Here is a 20,670-nt window from a genome sequence, read left to right as displayed (position 1 = left end):
TAGGCATACTATTCCCTTCTGCAAAAGTCATGCATTTTAGTGTGAAATTAGAGCTCCAATTTTGGTATGGTCAAAGCGATTTCCACTCACTCCTTGGCTCCGTGGTGACTCCAGAAGCCAGAACTTAACATGGTTTTCATTTTAAAAGCCTTGAAACTTTCCTTACTGAGATGTTTCTGTGGTTTAGGTTGCACTGGAGGAAATTGCGGTGGGCACAGAGTGGAGGTACAGGAGCCCTTGGCTTCAGCGGGTAGACGGTAGGTTCTACCGCTCGCCGCCTGGAAACCTGGAAAGGAGGTCGCAGTGAGTCGCTTCCTACACAACTACATTTCCCAGGAGGCTTTGCGGCCCCACTCGGGGTAGGAAGCTAGAAGGTGCTTAGAGCCGGCCTGCTGACTCCCATTGTGCCAAAGTCTTGCCAGTCTGATTGGACAGGTCTATCGCGGTGCATCCCGGGACTTATAGTACGGCGTGTACGTAGCGCAAGGTACTTTGTGATTCGCGGCGCTGGCTGGGCGCTCCGGGCGCGCCCCTGAGAAGGCTCCGGACCGCGCACACGTGCGCCGCGCCCTAGGGGCCGACTGGCACCTCCCGCGGGGCGGGGCGGTCCGTTTCTCTTTGACACCGCCTTCCTGCCCCTCCCCTCGCGATTCCCGGCGGAGCCACTGCTGAAGCGGCTGCGGCGGCGGGGAAGGGGACTGCGAGTTGGCCCGCGCGACACGCGCCGGCCCCGACCCAATGCAGTGACTCGTGCGGCTCAGCAGCCTCGTCCCCCGCCGGCGGGGTACGGGCTTTCTGCGGCGGGATGTTCTCTCGAAGGAGCCATGGAGACGTGAAGAAGTCCACCCAGAAGGTGTTGGACCCCAAGAAGGACGTGCTGACACGCCTGAAGCACCTGCGGGCGCTGCTGGGTGAGGCGCGCGCCGGGGCTTCGGAGGTCCGGGCCAGGGTCAGGGCTGGGATGCCGAGGCCGTGTTGGGGCGGGGGGGGGGGGGGGAGGGCGAGGCATCAGACCTAGTGCCGTGGTCTCGGTATTGTTCCCCAGAAATCGGGCATTGCCCTGTCGCCCTTCCGTGTAAACTTACCCCAAATTCTCACTAGGTAACCTCGAGGCAGAGCACAGCGTGACTGTCCTTTCCCCAGCAAATACTAGAACCCAAGTGGTCCTAGCACACGCATTTTTGAAATGTCATTTTCCCTCCCGTTTTTTAATGTTAAGTTTTTAGTCCGAGACCCTAAGTAGACTGAGACCCCAAGTATTTCTAGCACGGACTTAATTGAACGGTCTTCTCTTTCGCTCCCCTTTCCTCTTTTAAATTTTATTTTTACTTTTGAGGCTGAGTCCCCAAATAGACTGAGACTCCAAGTGGTACCAGAATACATTTAATTACACTGTATTATTTCCATGCCCCTCTTTTAAATTTTTTCTTTATTTTGGGTCTGGCTTCTTCAGTTTCTTTGTGTCCTTGGTGTAATAGAGGCTCCTTGTGTCTGCTTGGAGGGAGGGGTGACTTTCCTGCGTTCAAGGAAGCTGCTTCTCCTTTATTGCCAAGAAGACAGTGGTGGTTATATGCCTTCTTCCGTTTTTATGAGAATGCTGGGTGGAGGTTTTTCAGAGCCCAAGTGGGCCTGCAGTTGACCTGTGATGAAGCTCACCTCTGTGGTTGCGAAGCGTCCATAAGGCTTCCTGTCACCTGCTGCATGTGATTTGTAGCTGGTTTGCTATACTATGTTTTGTTTTCTATTTTCTTAGTCTTTTGTTTAGGATGAGAATATCTTTGCTATCTATAGACAGACTTTGTGTATTTACGAGCTGAGAAAAGGACACCTTATATTTTCTTCTAGAAGTCAGTTTTATTCTTAAAGTGAGCAAAAATCACCTAATTTAGGGCACATAGTCTTAATGTTTGTTTCTTGAGGAAATATGGCATAAAATAATTTATTTTATATGTGAAAATTTTAAATAAAGATCTTGTTCATAAGATTAAAAATTGCAAATTATTTCTATTTATATTCTGTGAATAATTCTAAAGGGAAAACACACACACACACATACACACGTGTGCACACGCGCGCGCAGACACACACACACACTCTGGTTTTGCCAAGTGAAGTTCTTCACAATCTCAGATTCCTTAAGATTATACTGTCTTGTTCAGTTTGAAATGAAATCTTCAGTTTGGAACGAAATGTAAATTACTGTTAGAGGGATTAGTTTTCAAGACCTTTGAAAGTGAAATGTGGTGTTCTTGGTAAACTGAACTTTCTACTTCCTGTAGTAAAATACTATGCACACACATGTTGCATTGTGCGGAGTTCTTAGTAGTGACTGATTAACACCTACTGCAGGAACATTTTTGATAAAGGAGAGTTAAGCAGTATTTTAAAGCATTTGATACTTTGGGACTTTTTCTGTAGTAGAGAATTTGAACTTTCATTCTATACAAGTCTACAGGATTAAGTTGGCTACATTTTGTAAAGGCAGAATCAATTAAACCTAGATCAGTTTGGTTTCTTAGAGATACATAGTACATTGTTACCATTCTGAGAAAGTTTTTAAGGCTGTGTAATTGTGGTTTCATTTTATGTATATCTTATTTTGAGGAACATTTTTTTTAATCATTTCATTGAGCTCATTATGACTTCAGTTGTGTAACATGGAGTTCTTTGATACTTCCTTAGGTGTACATTGTTTTTTGTTGATGCATTTGTTTGTGGAATGGCCTCATTTACTTTATTACTGTAATCTTTATTCATAGGACTAGATTTTTGTAAATGTGTCTGAAGAATTCTAGTCACAATGTTTAATGTAAACTGTGCTTTAAAGACTTTAAAGAAAAATAGTACTTTAATGTACTAGTTCCTACCACATCACATACTCTATTTGTTTGCTACTTTAAGAAAAAGTCTACTTAGAAAAAAAGTCTCTTGATCTGAAAGATGGGAGTTAACCAAGATCAAGAAAATGATTTGTAGGAAATGTTTAGACATTATTATTGTATTTTTATTTGTATATTTATATAATACTCTTTCACATTTTATTTTCAAATGATAATAAAGATGCCATTTTTTACATACAAAGATGATACCGCTGACCTGGATTTGCAGCAAAGCTGCCTGACTTTGGGCTAGTTACTTAGCCTGTTTTTGAACATCAGTTTCTCTACTGCATAAAATGTGTATGGTGATGTCTGCCTTGTAAGGGTTATTTTGAGTATGATATATAATCTGTTTTAGTAGAGTAGGCATTTAACAGTTTCCTCTCCAATCATTAATAGGATAGAACAAGCATTTTAATAGATAGTTCCCTCACTCTTATTTTGATAATTGGGTGAGGGAACTATCTATTTCTTCATAAAAATAGTCTGTTTTTAAGACAATTGGCTGAAAAACACAATTAGCTCTGAAAAGTATAATATTTCTTAGTATTGTGGTAATGACTCCAATTAGAACTTGCTTAGCTACTTTGACCTGGCTATATATTGTAGAGTGGCCTGATATTATTAGCTTTATTTTACAGAAGGAGAAACTGAGGCACAGGCAGGTCTTACAAGGGGCTGAGCCATGTACTAAGTGGTCTATATGTATTATGTTAGAAGAAGAAGAAAGTTATTAGGTCCTCCGACTTCCTGTTCTCTCAATCCTGTTGCAATTATTATTGGGAAAGTAAATGAGCAAACAAAATAAAACAAAAACAGAAAATATACTGTGTATTGCTATCTTGCTCCAACAAAGATTTCATATTGCATTAAAAGTTGAGTGCCTAGTGAGTCTCAAAATAGGATATATAAATGGCATTGTTATAGAAAGAAGAATAAGTGTAATAGTAAACAATAATGTGTTATGTAATTAGATGCTTATATGGTAGACTCCATTGTAGGATTTCAAGGGGGCAAAAGAGATCATTAAGAATGGCACAAAGATAGGGGAATCTTGAAGGAGGTTTTATTCATGCTGGACCCTGAAGAATGGTTAAATTAGCTCTGTCCAATAAAAATATAATGTGAACCACATGTGTAATTTAAAATTTTCTAGTAGCCACATTTAAAAAAATAAAAAGAGACAAGTGAAATTAACTTTAATATATTTTATTTGACACCGTGTATTTAATATATATGATGTCAAAAGGTAATCAAAATAAAATATTAATTTTTTTTACATATTTTTTATACCAAGTCTTTGAAATCCGATGTGTATTATGCACATACAGCACATCTCAGACTAGCCGCATTTGCTCAGTAGCCATTTGTGGCTAGTGGCTACATACTGGACAGAGCAGGGTTAGAATTTGGGAAAGTTGTGGGGGAAGGCAATTTTGGCTAAGGAAAGGTGAAAGAGCTGGTGGTAGAAATATACTTGGCAATGATGTGGGACGGTGAGGAATACCAGCTTGCTTCTTCCTTGTGTCCAGTGGGGGAGTGGTGAGGGTAAGGTTGGGCACTGAGAAGAGGCGGGTGCTAGGACCCTGGCCCTGAGGCCATCCACAGTGTCAGATAAGTACCTATAGTACTGTGTAGGCCAGGATTAGGGGCAGGGCAGTGAGTTGAACTGGGGGGAATTACGGGGGAGGAAAGGAGTAGGTAGCCTGATTGGGAGAAACTGATGCAGGTTTGGGGTTAGGTTAGAAAGGGTATTGTTTGCCTGAATTAGCAGCTCAGATCTTATCCTGCAGGTGAGAGGACCTTTTTGGAGAATTCTTAGCAGGCTAGATGATAAGATTTGAAAACTTTCTCTCCGCCAGCAGGGCCAGGAAAAATGTATTGGGGCTGATGGGAGGGGTGGCACTGAACACAAGCAATGTCGGAACAGACAAATGATGAGGGCATGAAATAAGAGGTTCCATTAATGGAGAGGTGGGTTTGGATTATAAAGGACCACTGCAGCGGGAGTGATCCTCTGAGCTAAGTAATGAAAGTGAAGTTTGCAGAAGCTAGGTGAGGAGTAAGTAATCTGAAAGAAAAGATGTTTGGCATCACAGGCCACAGTCAAGTCAAATCAAGTGACAGCAGGGTTTGGACCAAATTTTTGGAACCAGAAAGGACAGAATAGTCTCAGAAATGCTGTCTATATTGATAGAGCAATATAGAACATTTTGGTGTATTTCCTTTTCTGCATCTGTTGCTTTAAGTTCATTTACAATTTTAAATGTTGCCTTTTAGACTTTTTTAATATTAGCATTTCCCTATGTTTTGTTCCTTTCATTCTTATTAATTAAAACATTTGTTGAGACTATACGCCATAATTTAATTTACCATTTCTTGGATGCTAAAATTGTTTTCTTCCTTCTCCCTGCTCTTCTCTCTTTCTTTCTCTGATAGCAATAACACTGCTGTAAACATTAGAAAGCAGTTTTTTCTATATTTTGCATTATAACCTTAGTATAGATTCCACTGAAATCAAGTTGCTGGGTTTAAGCATGTTTATGACTTGATTCACAGTGCTTTCCTAAGTGTTGTTCCCATTGGCCCTGCCAGCAGCAAGGATCGAAACTACCATTGTAATCTGACTAGCAATAAACACATTTTTATAATTTGATAATTGGTGTTAGTTGTTTGGGAGAATGGGAGTGTCATGGATAGAACCAGAATTGTTGGGAGGAGATCCTGGCTAATGACAGGGGAAGATGAGTTTGATATTATGTGTGTTGACTTAGAGAAAAAAGCAAGATCTAAATGGAAATGTCTGGGAGGTTGTAGGACATCAGGTCTGGAGCTTAATGAGAGGATAGAAAACAATGATATGTTTTTTTATTACTGTATCTCCCCACAACCAAGGATGAAGGTAGTGTTCCTACTCTCAACCTACAGATGAGGAAACTGAGGCTCAGTGTCAGTAACTACTTGTCTACCAACTCCCAGATGATAAGTGGCAGAGATGGGATTCATATGATTATAAAACCCATGTTGTGCTTTTGCTGATTTTCAGACTCAAAGGCATATTTACCTACTAGAAAATATATTTACCCACCAGAATGACCGTTAATGTATAAATGAAAGCCCACCAGATTTTGTATGTTTCCCAAAAATATTGCTTTGCTGCTCTCTTCCTGTTCTCTTTTACCATGGTCTTCTAGAGAGACTTGAGGCAATATTTGATTTGAACATGGCTCAAAAAAGACTCCTATTTTTTGTGTTCATGAACTTCTTCGTGCCCTCAGCAGGCCTAGAAGGTGGTGGAATATTTGCATGGACATTAGTGCCATGTGGACAGTTGATTTTATTGATTTTTTAATTTTTTTTTTCAATTAAAGTTGACAGTATTATTTTTTATTGGTTTCAGGTGTATAGCATGCGGTTAGACATTTATATAATTTACAAAATGATTCCCCAATTAGTCTAGTATGCACCTGGCACTATATGTAGTTATTACATTATTATTGACTGTATTCCCTATGCTATACTTCATATCTCCATAACTATTTTGTAACTTCCAATTTGTTACATGGACACTTTACAACTAGAACAAAGCTGGCAGGTGTAATTTCAGACTCTTCAGGCAATCTTATTATGGCCTCTTTCAGTTGACCTTGTTTGAAGCAAAGTGATTTTGCCATAATATCCCCTTTGCTATTTTTTCATCAATTTTAACATTTTATATATGCAACCTCTGGCATGTAAAGTGAACTTTGGACACATGTGTAACGCAAACACACCATCCATGTTTCTAGGACTTGAGATTGTCTAGACTTCTGATGTGAGAAAGGTGAACCTGGGATAAAAGTCTGATTGAGCTCAGATGTGTTGTTTGAGATAACTGAAAAAAGTTGGCTTCCACCTTTTATTCTGGGAATAGAGACAATTGGTAGGCCCAGAATATTTTGATATCAGCTTTTATAATTTGTATTTTTATTTTGTTTGTAAGCGCTGTGTTTGCAGAAGGGAATAAATACTTCTACCAGCTATTTAGAGTATTGATCTTTAGGCTCCATACTGAGTGCCATAGATAAAACTGTAGAGAATTATTTATTTAAAATAAAAAGTTGACTTAAATTGATTCAATTTAAATTTTAAAATTGTTTTTAAAAGAAGGAATATAAGTTACTATACAGCAAAATTAAAAATAATATATAAATGTAGTAAACACCTGTTCTTGGATTGTTTTTAAAAAAATGCAGTTTCACAAAACTGCATGTTGTGTGTTCTGTAGGGCTGTGTCTTTAGAGATCAATAATACACAAGCCCAAGATTTACTGTTTGGTAGGAGAGACAGATATGTAAACAACTATATTTACTACAGGGATGTTAGTGCCTCAGTGAAGTGGGATGCAGCTATAGAGGTGGTTCCAAGGTGCAGAGGAGGAGGGACAGAAGGGATTCTTGGTGGGGTTGCCAGTGTGCCCTGAGGGAGATTGTGTCTGAGGTGGATTTGGAATAATGAATACAGGAGTTTCTCAGGTGGACAAGTTGGGGCTGAGGGGACTATAGAGAGAGGAGCTTGTGCAAAGGTAATGGTATGGCCACCATAGAGCTAAGTGTACAGTGACTTTTATCCTGTGGTGTGGGTAGATGGTGGGAATCTGGGGAAGAGTTTTAAGCAGAGGACAGAGCCAAATCTGATGTCTTCCCTCAGTGGGTGGTGAAGGAGTCCTAGTCTCTCTCAAATTTGAAACAGTAGATGCCAGGAGACCAAGGCTTCCACCCTTCTGGATTGCAAACCATGATGATGTAGCTTGGGTTGCAGATGTTCATCTCTCTCCCCATGTGGAGAGTACCTGCCTCAAATTGAATTCATACTCAGAGGGAGGCAGAATGGTGAGATGGAGAGTGAGAAGAGCCCAGTGGACCCTGTGTGAGTCGAGGGGTTCCACCATGTCTGTGCCATCTCCACCCCTGAGCTTCTCAAAAACAGGGTTCTGGTAACACCCTGTTTGTGCTTTAGGTGCTTGAGTTGTATTTCTGGGTCTTGCAACAGAAAGAGTACAGATTAATATGCCAGGAAGAGAAAGGGAAATTCCAGATCAAGGATAGGTGGGTATGTGAGTGTTTGTGTGAGCATGTGTGTACATACACATAGATACGATTTTAATATTTTTTAACACCTGGAGGAATTCCAGTTTATATTCAGGAAAAGGGACTAATAAAAGAGCAAATTAATAATAGAGAGAAAGGGGATAAAAATGGAGAAGAGCGTGATCTACAGTGGGATCAAGAATGTGGGGCAGGAGATCAGGCTTGACAAGAGGAGCACTTCTTCCTCTGAGGTCACTTGGAGGAAGCTAGAATGGTGTGCTGGACAACAGGGATGTGGAAGGAGCTCTCATGAAATAGCTTCTCTTTGTAAAGGTAAGAGGTAAAGTGAATTACTGAGTCAGTTTTCTCACTTGCGTAGTGATAGGAACTGAGTGAGTATGCTTTGCTCCCTTATTTCCTTAAAATAAAGGAAATATTATAATCTAAGATTTTTTGTTGTTCTTTTGGGAAGTAATCTCATAAATGCATTAGCTTATGTATTAAATGCTTGGCCAGAATGGAGAAATGTATATATAACGAGGACAGTTTAAAGTAGTGCAGATGTTGCCTGTCCTTCCACTTATTGACTTTGTGCCCCATAGTGACATAAGATGGGATAAGAGAATTTGCTGTGTCCTCTGTGGTCCTCTTTCCTTCATACTTCTTACTGTGGGAATATCTCCCCTGTGGGATGTGGCTCTAGCATTTAAGGGTAATTTTGATTTTCTCCAGTCTTCCTTAAATGTGACTTAACCCGCATAAGATTTAACTATTGATTTATCATATTCATATTTCACTTTGTACTTTTGTAAAATTTTTTTTTCATATTCTCATTTGATCAAATTGTTGCCTTAAGCAACCAGTTCATAAAGGATTTATGTTCATAAAGGATTTGTCTTCTAGATTCTTAGTAGAGCTTTGTTTCTGGGTTAGTTCTGAATCCTCATTTCAGGATTTTAACTTTTATTTTTAGAAAAGAGATTTTCATATTCATTTTTATGTCTTCTATATTGTTTTAGAAACTGAAACCACATCTGGAAAATGTTGAACACATTTAGTTGTAATCTTTGACATTATATATGTACTTTGATTTCGCTATTGCAATTGTGGTTTAGTTTTTAAAAAATCCCTTTTGAAAAAGATAAGGAGCCCGTTGATATTGTTTTGTGTTTGATTTTAAGCGGCAGCATATATTTATTGAACTCAACCATAAGGATACATAAGGTACTAGTGACATTGCTTGTGCCTGACTGTGGGAGCCATGAGAATGTGCCACTTAGATCTGCTGTGGGAAGCATATTGACTGATAGCTCCAGTGCTGCCCTTGATTCACCACCACTTTTTAGCCAAATCTAAGCTTCTCTTGGGCTACTCCTAGCCAGTTACTGAGCAAGCAGGACTACTAATGCAGCCCATTCCTGTGTGACCCTGGTGCCTTTGAAGGGTAGCTTTGGCTTGAGAACTCCCCATTGCCCTGGCCAAGACTTTCTCAGACTGTGTTGATGTGTGAGACTCTTCCTCCGCATCCCTCCTTTCTTCCCTGTCTCTTTCACAGGGGTCAGGCATGCATTGTGGTCTGAAGCCTCTCTCTGCCTTCTCAGGTCTTTCCCTTTAACCCTATATATAGTTTTCCCAATTAACCTCTTGTATGTCTAAGCCTCTCTTGGTGTCTGCTTCTCAGAGAACCCAAACTAATATTCCATCTCTTTCCCCAGAAGGTGTTGCCCATCCTGCCACCTAAAATTCTGCCAGGAGACAGCACAAGCACATTACATCTTCCACATAAACTTTCTTTGTCCCTTTGCCCTGAGATGATCTTCCCTCAGAATTCCCATAGCATTCTGTACTTCTCATTTGGCATTTATAGCCTTTGGCTTTGTGTTATTCTTATTTGTGTTTCTGTCTTATCTCTCCGACTAAATGATAAGTACATTGAGAACATGAAGACCTTCTTGTTCATCTTGATTCATCTTGGTAACATACTTTTTTATTCATAATAATAATAATTAGCATTTAATCATAACTTTCTTTGTGCCAAGCACTGCCAGAAATACTTTTACATTTATTAACTCATTTAATGCTCCCAAGTGGGATGGTAATATCATTATCCCCATTTTGCAGGTAAGACACTGAAAGGTTAAGAACCTTGTTCAAGGTTACACAGCTAGTAAATGACAGAGTCAGGATTTGAACTCAGGCAGCTGGCTCCAGAGTGCCCTTATTTATTAAGTTAATTTTTATCTAACCAACCATGTGCCAGGCATTGTACACAGCATTGGGCATGCCAGAGCTTGAAATCCAAGTCTGGAACACGTAACTATTTTTAAAAAATGTGATTTCTAAATGGATGGATCCAAGCCTGTGGGGGAGTAGCAGCCACCTATGTGGATGTTTTGAAAAATTCCTAAAACTTTTCTGCCCCAAAGATTGTTTTAACCAGCCAGAAGTTCCCATCATAAAATAAAGATTAAGACATGAATTAAGGTCTCCTGAAAGAGCTCTTTAACCTTCTCCCTTGTGTAGATGCCCTCATTATCAGACCCACCCCTTGGATCTCAAAGGGAATAGTTGTAAGAAAGGACTATTTCTCTGGAGAAGAGGGAGAAAAGTGGGAATACCGTTACCGGGATGTGGAGAGAAGGCAGCAGGAAGGTCATAGAGTTGTTGGTGAATTCAGACAGGCTTGAGTGAAGTTTAAGCAAGTACCTGATATTCTTTCATGGAAACAAAATTGGAAGGACACTATTGTAAAATTTTAAATTTACAAAAACAAAAACTGAGTCACCATCCCCCCAAAAAGACCTTTTATAACTAGTGGTGAAAATTCTTTCAATGAAATTTTTGTTAATATTTTCCAGACTTCATGCAAAGAAAGGGGAACTGGTTACGTACTTTGCTTCTTTTAAACTTTTTAAAGGGATTGATGTATTTTATTTCTGTCTGGTCATGTTTCTGGTGCAAACGATGCTGACCTCTTTATTCCATGGATTTTATATCTGATAAAATGAGGATGTGTTTGGGCCAGAGAGGCTTGATGTAAGAGAGCTTATGCTGAATTCCTGGAGGGAAAGTAAAGTATCACTTAGTTTTTCTCTGTGCTTGTGTGTATGTGTATCATATTGTAGATATTTATTTTTTCAGAGAATGTTTCCATTTCTCTCTCTGCTCCAGAAATAAATACTTAGACAAATAGACACATCATCTTTAACTCAAAAGGTAAATATGAACTAGAAAAATATTTGAAACTTATAGGGGAGGAAATAGCTATATATTCTCAGTATATAAAGGATTCCTACATATTAATAGGAAAAATGATAATAAATAAATGTTCAAAATACATGTATACGTAAGTTACAAATGAAGAAATGTTAGGATCCAGTGTTTTAAATGTGATTTTTCAGTAATAATCTAAGACATATGAATTTACAGATTAGGATGTATTTACCTATTATATTAGCAAAGTTGCTATTCTCTTTTTTTCCCCTAATAATAGACTATGTTAGCTCTCCATCACACCTTTGATAGACCTATAATTTGGTATGATCTTTTTGGAAAGTAATTTGTTGATATGTATCATTGGTCTTAAAAATTTGCATATCATTTGACCCAGTTTCCTCTATGATGGATGTACTTAAAGACTCTGTAAGAAATGCATTACAGCATTATTTGTATGTTTAAATTTTTTATCGAAGCGAATTTCACATAATGTAAAATTAACCATTTTAAAGTGAACAATTCAGTGGCATTTAGTACTTTTACAATGTTGTGCAACCACCACCTCTATCTAGTTCCAAAACATTTTCATCTCCCCAACAGAAGTAACAATTAAGCAGGTTACTTCTTATTCCTTCCTCCCGCTAGCCCCTTGCAACCACCTGTGTGTATGTGTGTGTGTGTAACCAAACGGGGCTTATTTTTTATTTTTTATTTTTTGCTTTGCTTAATTATTTTGTTCTACCAGAATGATAGTATGTGTTGAGAGCATATTCGTACTAGTCAGGACCCTTGGTTGCAAGTAGCAAAAACCTAGCTCAAACAAACTAAAAAAGATGGAGTTTAATGACATATGCAGCTAGTCTAAGGGGGATGTTTGGCCTGAACTATGAATGTTGACAGGGCTATAAATAGTATCTGGGACATTCACCCATTCTGATGTTTACTTTCTTTTTTCCCACCTCCCCTTTGGTGGAGAATACTCCTCTTTACTCTTGATTCTGTGTTTGTTTTCTGTGCCTTTGCTTCATTCCCAGGCTGATTCTGCAAGGTGTAGGAGAAATGGTCCCTGAATGCTAGTGACCCTTGAGAACAGTGTGGCCCCTACCATAGGGCCCACCCCAGTTCCTGAGACCATTCCGATTGGCCCTATTGGGGTCATGTGTCCATTCTTGTACCAATCACTGAATGAGGGAGATGGGGTACTCTTAATTGGCCAGCCTGGATCACTTCCCTGTTTCTGTTGACTGACTCTTGTTCCGGCTCATATATTTCTGAGAAAGTAGTTCTAGAAAGACTTTCTGATGCATTTCCACACAAAACAGCAGTGCTTATTTCTCTGCTTGTGCCCATGTATACCACAAGGTGTAAAATTCATTGACTTTTGTGTTAATAATCCTAGATCACCAAAAAAACCTTAAATGACATTCTGTAAATTCTACTTAAGACTATAGGAGTTATATTCAAGATTATATAATTTGAGGGAAGTAAGGGTTACCTTTTAAATGAATGGATTGACTAGTCTTTGAGTCTAGGTTAAACCATGTGTATTGATTTCAAGTCATTCCACAAATAGTAACTGAGTACCTGCTATGCACCAAATGAATCTCAGCTTTATGAGATTATTCTGTTAGGGCAGATGGACAATAAACAAATAAAAAACAAATATATAATATAATTTCAGATAATGTTTATAGAAAAATGAAGTTTGATAAGGGCGTGTGTGCGCTGGTCTAGATAGCAATATCAGGGAAGGAAGGCCTCTCTGAAGAGGGATTTACAGCCAATACCTGGGTTAAGTGGGGAACAACTTTGTGATTATTTCTGGGAGTAGTAGCATTCTAAGAGAGAACAGTAGGTGTAAATATTTTGAGTCATAATAGGCTCAGGAATCTCATGGAAGTTAATAGAGTTGGAGGAGTGGGAGTTAGAGAAAGGAGCTGGGGTGAGAGGGAAAGTAAGGGTAAGACCAGGTGGCCTCAGTGAGATGGGGAGCTAAGAGCAAGGGAGTGACATGAGTAGATCTTTAGGTCTGATCTTTAGGTATAGAGGAATCACTGAGGTTCACACATGGTGACTAGACTTGCTTGGCTAGCCTACCAGAGATTGGTTTTCTGACCACAAGCTTACTTGTTAAGAAAGCTTTCTTTGGCTTACTTTATATAAAGTCATATACTTTGCCCCAAAACTGAACAGTGACTGGAGACAAAAGAGGGAAGAGAAAGAAGTGGTGCTGGAGGAGAGGAGTGGCTGTGGCAGCCATAGCAGGCACAGGTTTTGAGGAAGATGGGGCACACATGCCTGTGTCCTTCCTATCACTATTCATTGCTACAAGGCACACATGCCTTGTAGCAATGAATAGTGATAGGAAGACAGGTTAGGAACAACACTGGCCAGTGAGATAGCAGAGCTGGAATGCAGTAGGCCATGTAATGGGGCCCACACAGTGGCCCAGCTTGTAACAATTTAGAGATGGGCTTGCTATGTTACCCCAAATTCTAGTCAGAGGCAAAGAGCAGATACATTAATAAGTGCCTGCGACGTTGACAAAAAATGGGGATCTGCCAGTAGCTGAAAAAGAACACAGGAAAATGTTCAGTACAATATTATGGGTCAGTACAATATTAATTTATCTGTACAAATTATTGCAAAAGGCAGCAAATGCTGCAGACTGGCCCCGTTTCAGGTACCCAGATAAATTAGAACCACTTTTGTTTTATATTGTGTTACTTAATGGAAAGGCCTGAGGGAGTCTTGATCTTTGGCTCTGTGTTAATTGATGACATGTGCTTTTTATGAACCAATGTTGCTGAGTGTGCACTGAAGGGGATTCTGTTCTTGTAGTTGATAATCAATACCAGGTTTAAGCAGTGTGTAAGGCTACCCAGTATTGTAAATGAATCTTCTCATGATTGGAAATTTCATCACATTTTTGCATTTAGAGGTGTCACACATTTGCTTGTTCCCACTCAGTGCAAGCTATTGAATGGCTGGACAGAGACATTTTTTTTCCCGCTTGGCTCTGACTTTTTTAAAGTTTTCAGTAAATGACAGTTAGAGAAACATAGCTTTCCCTAAAGATAGCAAAAGTCCTTTATAACTAGGTCATTACAAGGCATTATGTACAATGTATGTATTATTACAGAAGAAGTTTGATTACGATGTTGGACTGAGGAAATTTAAGTTATTTGCTATTTTGAGGGCATTTTAGTTTTGGCAAAGGTACTATTTTATATGTTGTTTGGATCTTGAGTATTCCTCAGAGTCGAAAAGTAAGACAAGTTTGTAGAAAATTATGACCTGGTGCTATGTCCGCTGAGTTCTCTTTTATGGTAGTCAGATATTTTCTCTTTTTGAAATACTTGGGGAGTTTTTTCTTTCCCCAAATGAAAAATAGCTTTATAGTTTTTTTCTGGTTATAAAGTTTTGTGTACTCATTAAAAACATTTGAATAATATGAATAAAAAAATAATTTAAGTGAGAAAAAGCTCTTCAAATTCTGCAGTCTCCTGATAACCGCTGATAAAATTTCGGTAAACATGCTTTCTATGCTTGCTTTTGTTTATGTGCATTGTTTTCTCTCTTTAGTTCTCTCTAGCTCTCGCTTTCTGTCTTGTATGTGCACACACATAAACACAGTTTTATGTGAATAGTCCTTATACATGGTCTAACATTATAGTTTTGGCTTAACATGCCTTGGACATTTTCCACATCGGTATTTGAAGACTTGCATTATACTTGAATGGCCATATCTTGTTCCATTGGACTCAGTAACAAATTATCCACCACCATTCTTCAGGCCGTGAGTTTCAGGCCTTCCCAGATTGTGGCCCGGGAGTGAGAAGAGTGGCTGCCCAGCAACCAGGAGGGTCTTTGGTTTCTTGTGTATGGGATACAGCAGATATGACAGTGTTTGTGACTGCTGACAGGGTAGGGGACAGTATGATGATTTTCTGGAGGTAAAGAGAGCTCTTTGGGGAAGGCTATTTCATTCTTTGCTGTGAGTTAATTTCACAGATAGGCCACTCTTTTTACCTGCCCAGGAGGAAGGTCATTCCCCTGGCAAGCTGGCTCTGGTGTCCTAAATAAACCTATTTCTAGGTTCTCTTTTGGATTTCGTAACCATTTAGTTCTGTGACTTCTACCAGATCTCTCTTATGTACTTTTAAAAAATTGTATTTCCAATTATGCTTTCCTGTACATCCTTTACTACATTCTGTTAATGTTGACTTAATTAGATGAGCAGTGTGAGAGCCTGACTGCCTGGATTTGAGTCCTGGTAATGGCCTAACCTCTCTGACCTTTCACTGGCAATAGAGACAGTAACTGCTTACCAGAGCTGTTGAAAGTTTACTTGAGTTATTATATACAAAGCTCTTTTGTAAGCTTTTATTATAATTATTAATAATAATTATTTGCTAAAGTGAGTTGGCTCTCTCTACCCTCATCACCACTTTTCTGCTTCCTTAGTTGCTGAAAATGGAGGTTTAGATGTCATCATTTATCTCATGCGTTATCTATTTTATTTCTTTCTCTGACTTTTTTCCCTAGTGAGTGGTTTTGACTATAATATAGGTTATCCCCAGTTCAGATCAAGAAAAGTAGAAGAAATTGTTCATTGACTTAAAAAGTCTGATGAAACTTGATTCCTACAAAAGGAATGAATGAATATATTAAAATATATATAAAACACATTTGATTTGAACATTATATTTCATTGGTGTATATATTGTGTTTTATTGTATTGGTACTTGATATCTCTGATAAAAACAAAGTTTTAGAGTCCTGTATTAGATAAGTGTGTCAAAAATGTTTAAAATAAGAATACCTCTACTTTTTAAAACTCTAGCTCTAGATATTTGGAGTATATACAGAATTACCTTTACACATGGACTGTCAGCCCTAGATAACAAAATGTTGATATCTTTCTGACTTCTAAGAATTTTACTTTCTACATCTAGTTTATTTTATATAAGGAAATGAAAATAATATATCTTAGGAAATGAAGTAGGATGAATGTAACTTTTATAATCTTTTCAATTATGCTAGTATTTGTTTCCTTTTCTACTGTCAGATTTTATTTCAGTATCTATAAGGATATTTTAGTTGTAGGTAATAGAGAACCCAAATATAAATATAAATGATCATTTTCTTTTCTCCTATAAAAAGCAGTCCTGAGATAGGGTGGTCCCAGAGTCAACTAATTCAGCAGTTTAGTGACCTCGATAGTCCAGACTCTCTCTGCTTTGCTGTCCTTAGTGTCCTCAATGTGGCAAGTTTGTCCTCAGAGTGGCAAAATGCTAGCAGCTGTTACGAGTACTGCACCCAGATAGAACATTGTTGTCTAAGGCAAGGAAAAAGGAAATACTTTTTTGTGTTCCTTTAAGAACAATTTATCTTTTCCAGACATCTCCCTCAGAATTCTTCCCATTTCTTATCGACTAATGTTGGGTCACAGGCTCGAGCCTAAACTCTTCACTGACAAGAGGCATGTTGCCTACATAATTGGTTGAGCAGCATCAGGTTTCATCTCCTGGAGCTGGTTGGGGACGGGCCAACCTCCCTAAAGGGCATGGCTTTGTTGGGGAGGGTGGGGTGAGGGAGCTGGGAGGAAGGCAGTTTCTGCTCCAGGCCACTCTCACTTTTTAGTTTGAATGCTGTGGAGAACACCTATGGAAATAAATGTTCGATTATGATAAAATTTTGAATATATGCATATTTTTAGGGAAAATTTTAAAAAATTAAAACAGTATAATTGGTATGTATAACATAGCTGTAATGTGTGTAAGAAACAACTATCAGTGACGCTAAAAGGAATATATAGTTTAGGCCCCAGCATGTTTCCAAAAGTATTCTGAGAGCACTAGTCTTTTCCTTCTGCTGGGCCAGGCTAGTAGTGCTTGGTAACTGTATAGCAGCTGTTGGCTCTGGAAGGGACTGAAAATTGGATTAACAGTGTGGAACTCCTTAGCATAGTGGGTGGGACAAAAGTCTGATTGGCCTGGATGGTTGGGTGGATGGGTGGGTTTAAAGTGTTGGTTTTACTATTATACATCATAAATTACATATATACAAACTTATTCTTTCACATATATTCAATATTTAAAACAACAATTAAAAAAAAATCTTTTGTACCTACCACATACTCTGTGCTCAAATAAATACTTTCTGTTGATTCAAGGTTGAAACTGAGACTGGGATTTTATTGAATAAATATTATGGAAGGGAAAAGGGAGAGGACTGAGGGACAATGAAAGGGCTGATTTAAAAAATGGGCTGTGGAAACTAGGTTAGGAAAAAAAAAGAAGTGAAGAATTGAGGGGATCATAAATTATGACAAGATGGTGGGGTCAAGGACCCAGTAGGGTTGAAGAGTGTTTGGAATTAGGTTTCTAGAAGGAGTGAGCAGGAAAGATAAGAAATATCAGGTGGAAGGAGGGTGAATTGAAATGGAGACCTTGGGGGTGAGATGGTTATAAGTAATGACTGGGTCAAGGATATGACTTTGGGCCTGGGAGGTGGAGGACAACCTCATTAGCGATAAGGAAGTCAGGCATCATTTAAATAAATGTAGAAATCAACACGAATTATGGAGAGAAAGACGGTGAGCCAGGCCTGGAAATCTTCCTGAGAGCATGCAAGGGTGAATGAAAGACTGTGTACAACTCGGGTTGGTGAGGCTGGTTGATGTCTAGACTGATGGTGTGAACAGCACAGAAGCATTTTGTGTGTGAAAGGGGAGCATCAGAATAATCTGGATATTATAGTCTGTGAGCAGAGAGGACATTTAGGTCATTTTAGGCCAAGTGTGTGTGGGTGTAGAGGAAATGAAATGCTTACCTGACAGTCTGCAGGGAAGCAATGTTCCTAGGGGACTGCCAGGTTTCAGGTAGAGCCAGAATGGAAAGGGAACCTTTAGGGATGTGGTGGAGGAGAGGGGATATGGTGAGCTTTATTTTACATAGGGAGGAAAGGGCCGTGGTTAGGAAGCTGGGGTGAGATTAGATGATGCCCAGAGCTGTATGGAAGTGATAGAGCCAGGGTCATGTGGGAAGCTTGGATTTTCAGGGAGATGGATGGAAACCAGAGTATAAGCCCTGAGGGAACTTCCCTGGTATGTGCCTAGGGTGTGGCCCATTATCACATCTAATTACAGTTTCCTTTTTGAGTTTTAGCAGTTTGTGGTGAGGAAGTTCGGAGGAGGGTCTGAGTGTCTTGGGCGGAGCAAGAGGAGGACCTCCCATCACTCCAGTGGAGTGGGGTGGAGTAAGAGTTATCTTCAGTACAGTACTTAACTTCTGGATGACTCTAGGAGTAATCCCACATCAAATATACCCAGTGATGTTTATACCTAAAAGTAGATATGGATGAAAACATGGCACTTGAGAGAGTTTTTCTGAAATTTGAAGTGTCCATGGCATTAGAAAAAGTGTTTTTGTAGAGTGGAGTTTGATCTTTTGGTCCTAAAGCTTTGAAGAAATCTTATAACCTTACCTGGTGGGGTGTGAGGTGTTCTTACCTGCCAGCTGACTTTGGGGAATGAGTAGGCACATCTCTAAATTCATCCTCTTCCCCCATCACATCTTTGTCCAGATCTCATGTTTCAGAACCCTGATACACTGGGGCTGGAGCCTTTCAGCTGCTGTGTAAGTTTGTATTTCCATCCACATGAAGATTTTGTATTTGCATATAATCAGTACAGGGAACATTTTTAGATCTGTTTATATATTCATTTTTCAGATGTGAATTTCTCTTTAATAATAATGATGATGGTACAAGTGTTATTCTCAAGTTGAAGCATAATCAGCATACTTTCTGTTTTATGACCTGATTACCTGCTGAGTCTTGAAAGGGCTTCATTGTGTTAACTTTAACTCCTCACTAGGTAATCTCCAGGTCATGTACCTGCCCTTGGCACAGCCCTGCATATACAGGAGGTTCTAAAACCTACTGGCTCATGTCAGGAAAAGGCGTCCCTGCCTACAGGCTGCTTAGCACATGTCACAGTTGACTGAAAGTTTGTATCTGTGGGCAGTCTCTAATCCCTTTTTTCTGCTTTTCCTTTTTTTTTTTTTTTTGCTTCCTCTCTTTAATCTCCCCTCCCCCTTCTACCCCTGACCTATGGATGTTGCCATTTTCCCTTAAGAACTGAATCTCTGAAGGCAGAGCATCTCCTCCCACACGCTCTTGCAGCGTGCACTTGGGGCCTGGTGCCCTCGGCGCACTTGGGGGGCCTGGTGTACCCGGGGGGGGGCCTGGTGCACCTGGGGTATGGTCTGTGGCTCTACCTGGGGCACAAACCCAGGACCTTCTGTGTGTAAAGCAGACGTGCTGACCACTACACTATGGAGCCACCCTGCTTTTCCTTCTTTAAGGGAGGTGCTGATGTGTTATACTTGGAGGTGCCTCTTCATGGGCTTTCTGGCTCTCGTGGCCAGTGAAGCTGCTTAGTGACAAGTTTCTTCTTCCCCACCAGTATTTCAACAATAATGTTGCGTAACAATCCACCCAAACTTCACAGCTTATGTAGGCCTTACTATATAACAAGCATCTATTTTTCTCTCTCACTCATCTGTATTGCCTGGAGTCATTCTGCCTCTAGCTGCAGGTTGCCTGGGATTGGGTCTATTGTGGGTTGAGTACAGCTCCACTCTATATGTTTCCTCATTTCCCTTGGACCAGAGACTACCTGAGACTCTCCATATTTCTGATGACCAGTTGGCTAAAACAAGTCAGGCGATTCAGCCCCAAATCAGTGTGGTAGATGAAGAGAAGGAATAATTTGTGATGTTTTTACAAACTACCATGAGATGGAAAGAGGTCAGGGACCTGGGCCATTGTAAAAAGGTGAAATCACCAGAATCATATTAGCCGTTAAGTAACAGTGCATTACTAACGACATTCATCCTTGTCACCGTTTTCTGTCTTGTGTCTGACTAGTTTATTTCTCTTATTATCAGTTTTCTAAATGATGTTTTATTAGGTTGTCAAGTTCACCTTGAATTTTTCACTTATCCAGTTTCCCTATCACCTGCCTTCAAGTGCCTTTAGGAAATTTGAGTAAAAAAGCAAATGACACTGTCTTCATCTTCACACAGATGGGTAGTTATGGCTGAGATAGCTCTCACTCTGGGGTGGGGGAGTGGAGGGAATGGGAGGATTAGGGGGTCATTCCCTAATGGGAGGAGCCGAACTGAGCTCTTTCTCTTGATGGAGTCCACTGGGGCTCTCCAGCAGGATAAGGACGTTTTCCCTTCCTTAGGTACTTCCAGCAATCTGCTGAACAGGTTTTTGTGAGGCTTTATTATGATCCTCCCAGCTAAAAAGGAGTAGAATTGCTACTGAAAAGGATTATATGTGAAGGGATAATCCCAATGGTTTCATAGGTATGTTTATTGATAGTGCTTTCTGCTGTATTGGGGTTAAGGGCCATTTAATAAGGGATCATCTCATTAAGTGTGTTTCATGAGTCATTGAGTTTTCTGGCTTCACAGATAGGTGAAACTGG

The 20,670-nt window shown here is 39.7% G+C and overlaps 1 protein-coding gene across 1 annotated transcript in view; it reads left to right on the top strand.

Annotated features, from left to right (window-relative positions):
• Nucleotides 1-525: 525 nt before the first annotated feature.
• The window catches only part of RALGAPA2 (Ral GTPase activating protein catalytic alpha subunit 2), a 295,774-nt gene continuing 275,629 nt past the window's right edge, over nucleotides 526-20,670 (top strand). Inside the window, exon 1 of the mRNA XM_011371357.2 lies at nucleotides 526-911. Within this exon, the coding sequence (XP_011369659.1) occupies nucleotides 806-911 (106 nt within the window). The 5' untranslated portion in view covers nucleotides 526-805. The remainder of the gene's footprint in view (nucleotides 912-20,670) is intronic.

The sequence above is a fragment of the Pteropus vampyrus genome, unplaced genomic scaffold (assembly GCF_000151845.1).
Source record: "Pteropus vampyrus isolate Shadow unplaced genomic scaffold, Pvam_2.0 Scaffold7, whole genome shotgun sequence".
In the NCBI taxonomy this organism is placed as follows: Eukaryota; Metazoa; Chordata; class Mammalia; order Chiroptera; family Pteropodidae; genus Pteropus; species Pteropus vampyrus.
The sequence above is the reverse complement of the archived record's forward strand: the minus strand, read 5'-3'. Positions and strand labels throughout refer to the sequence as shown.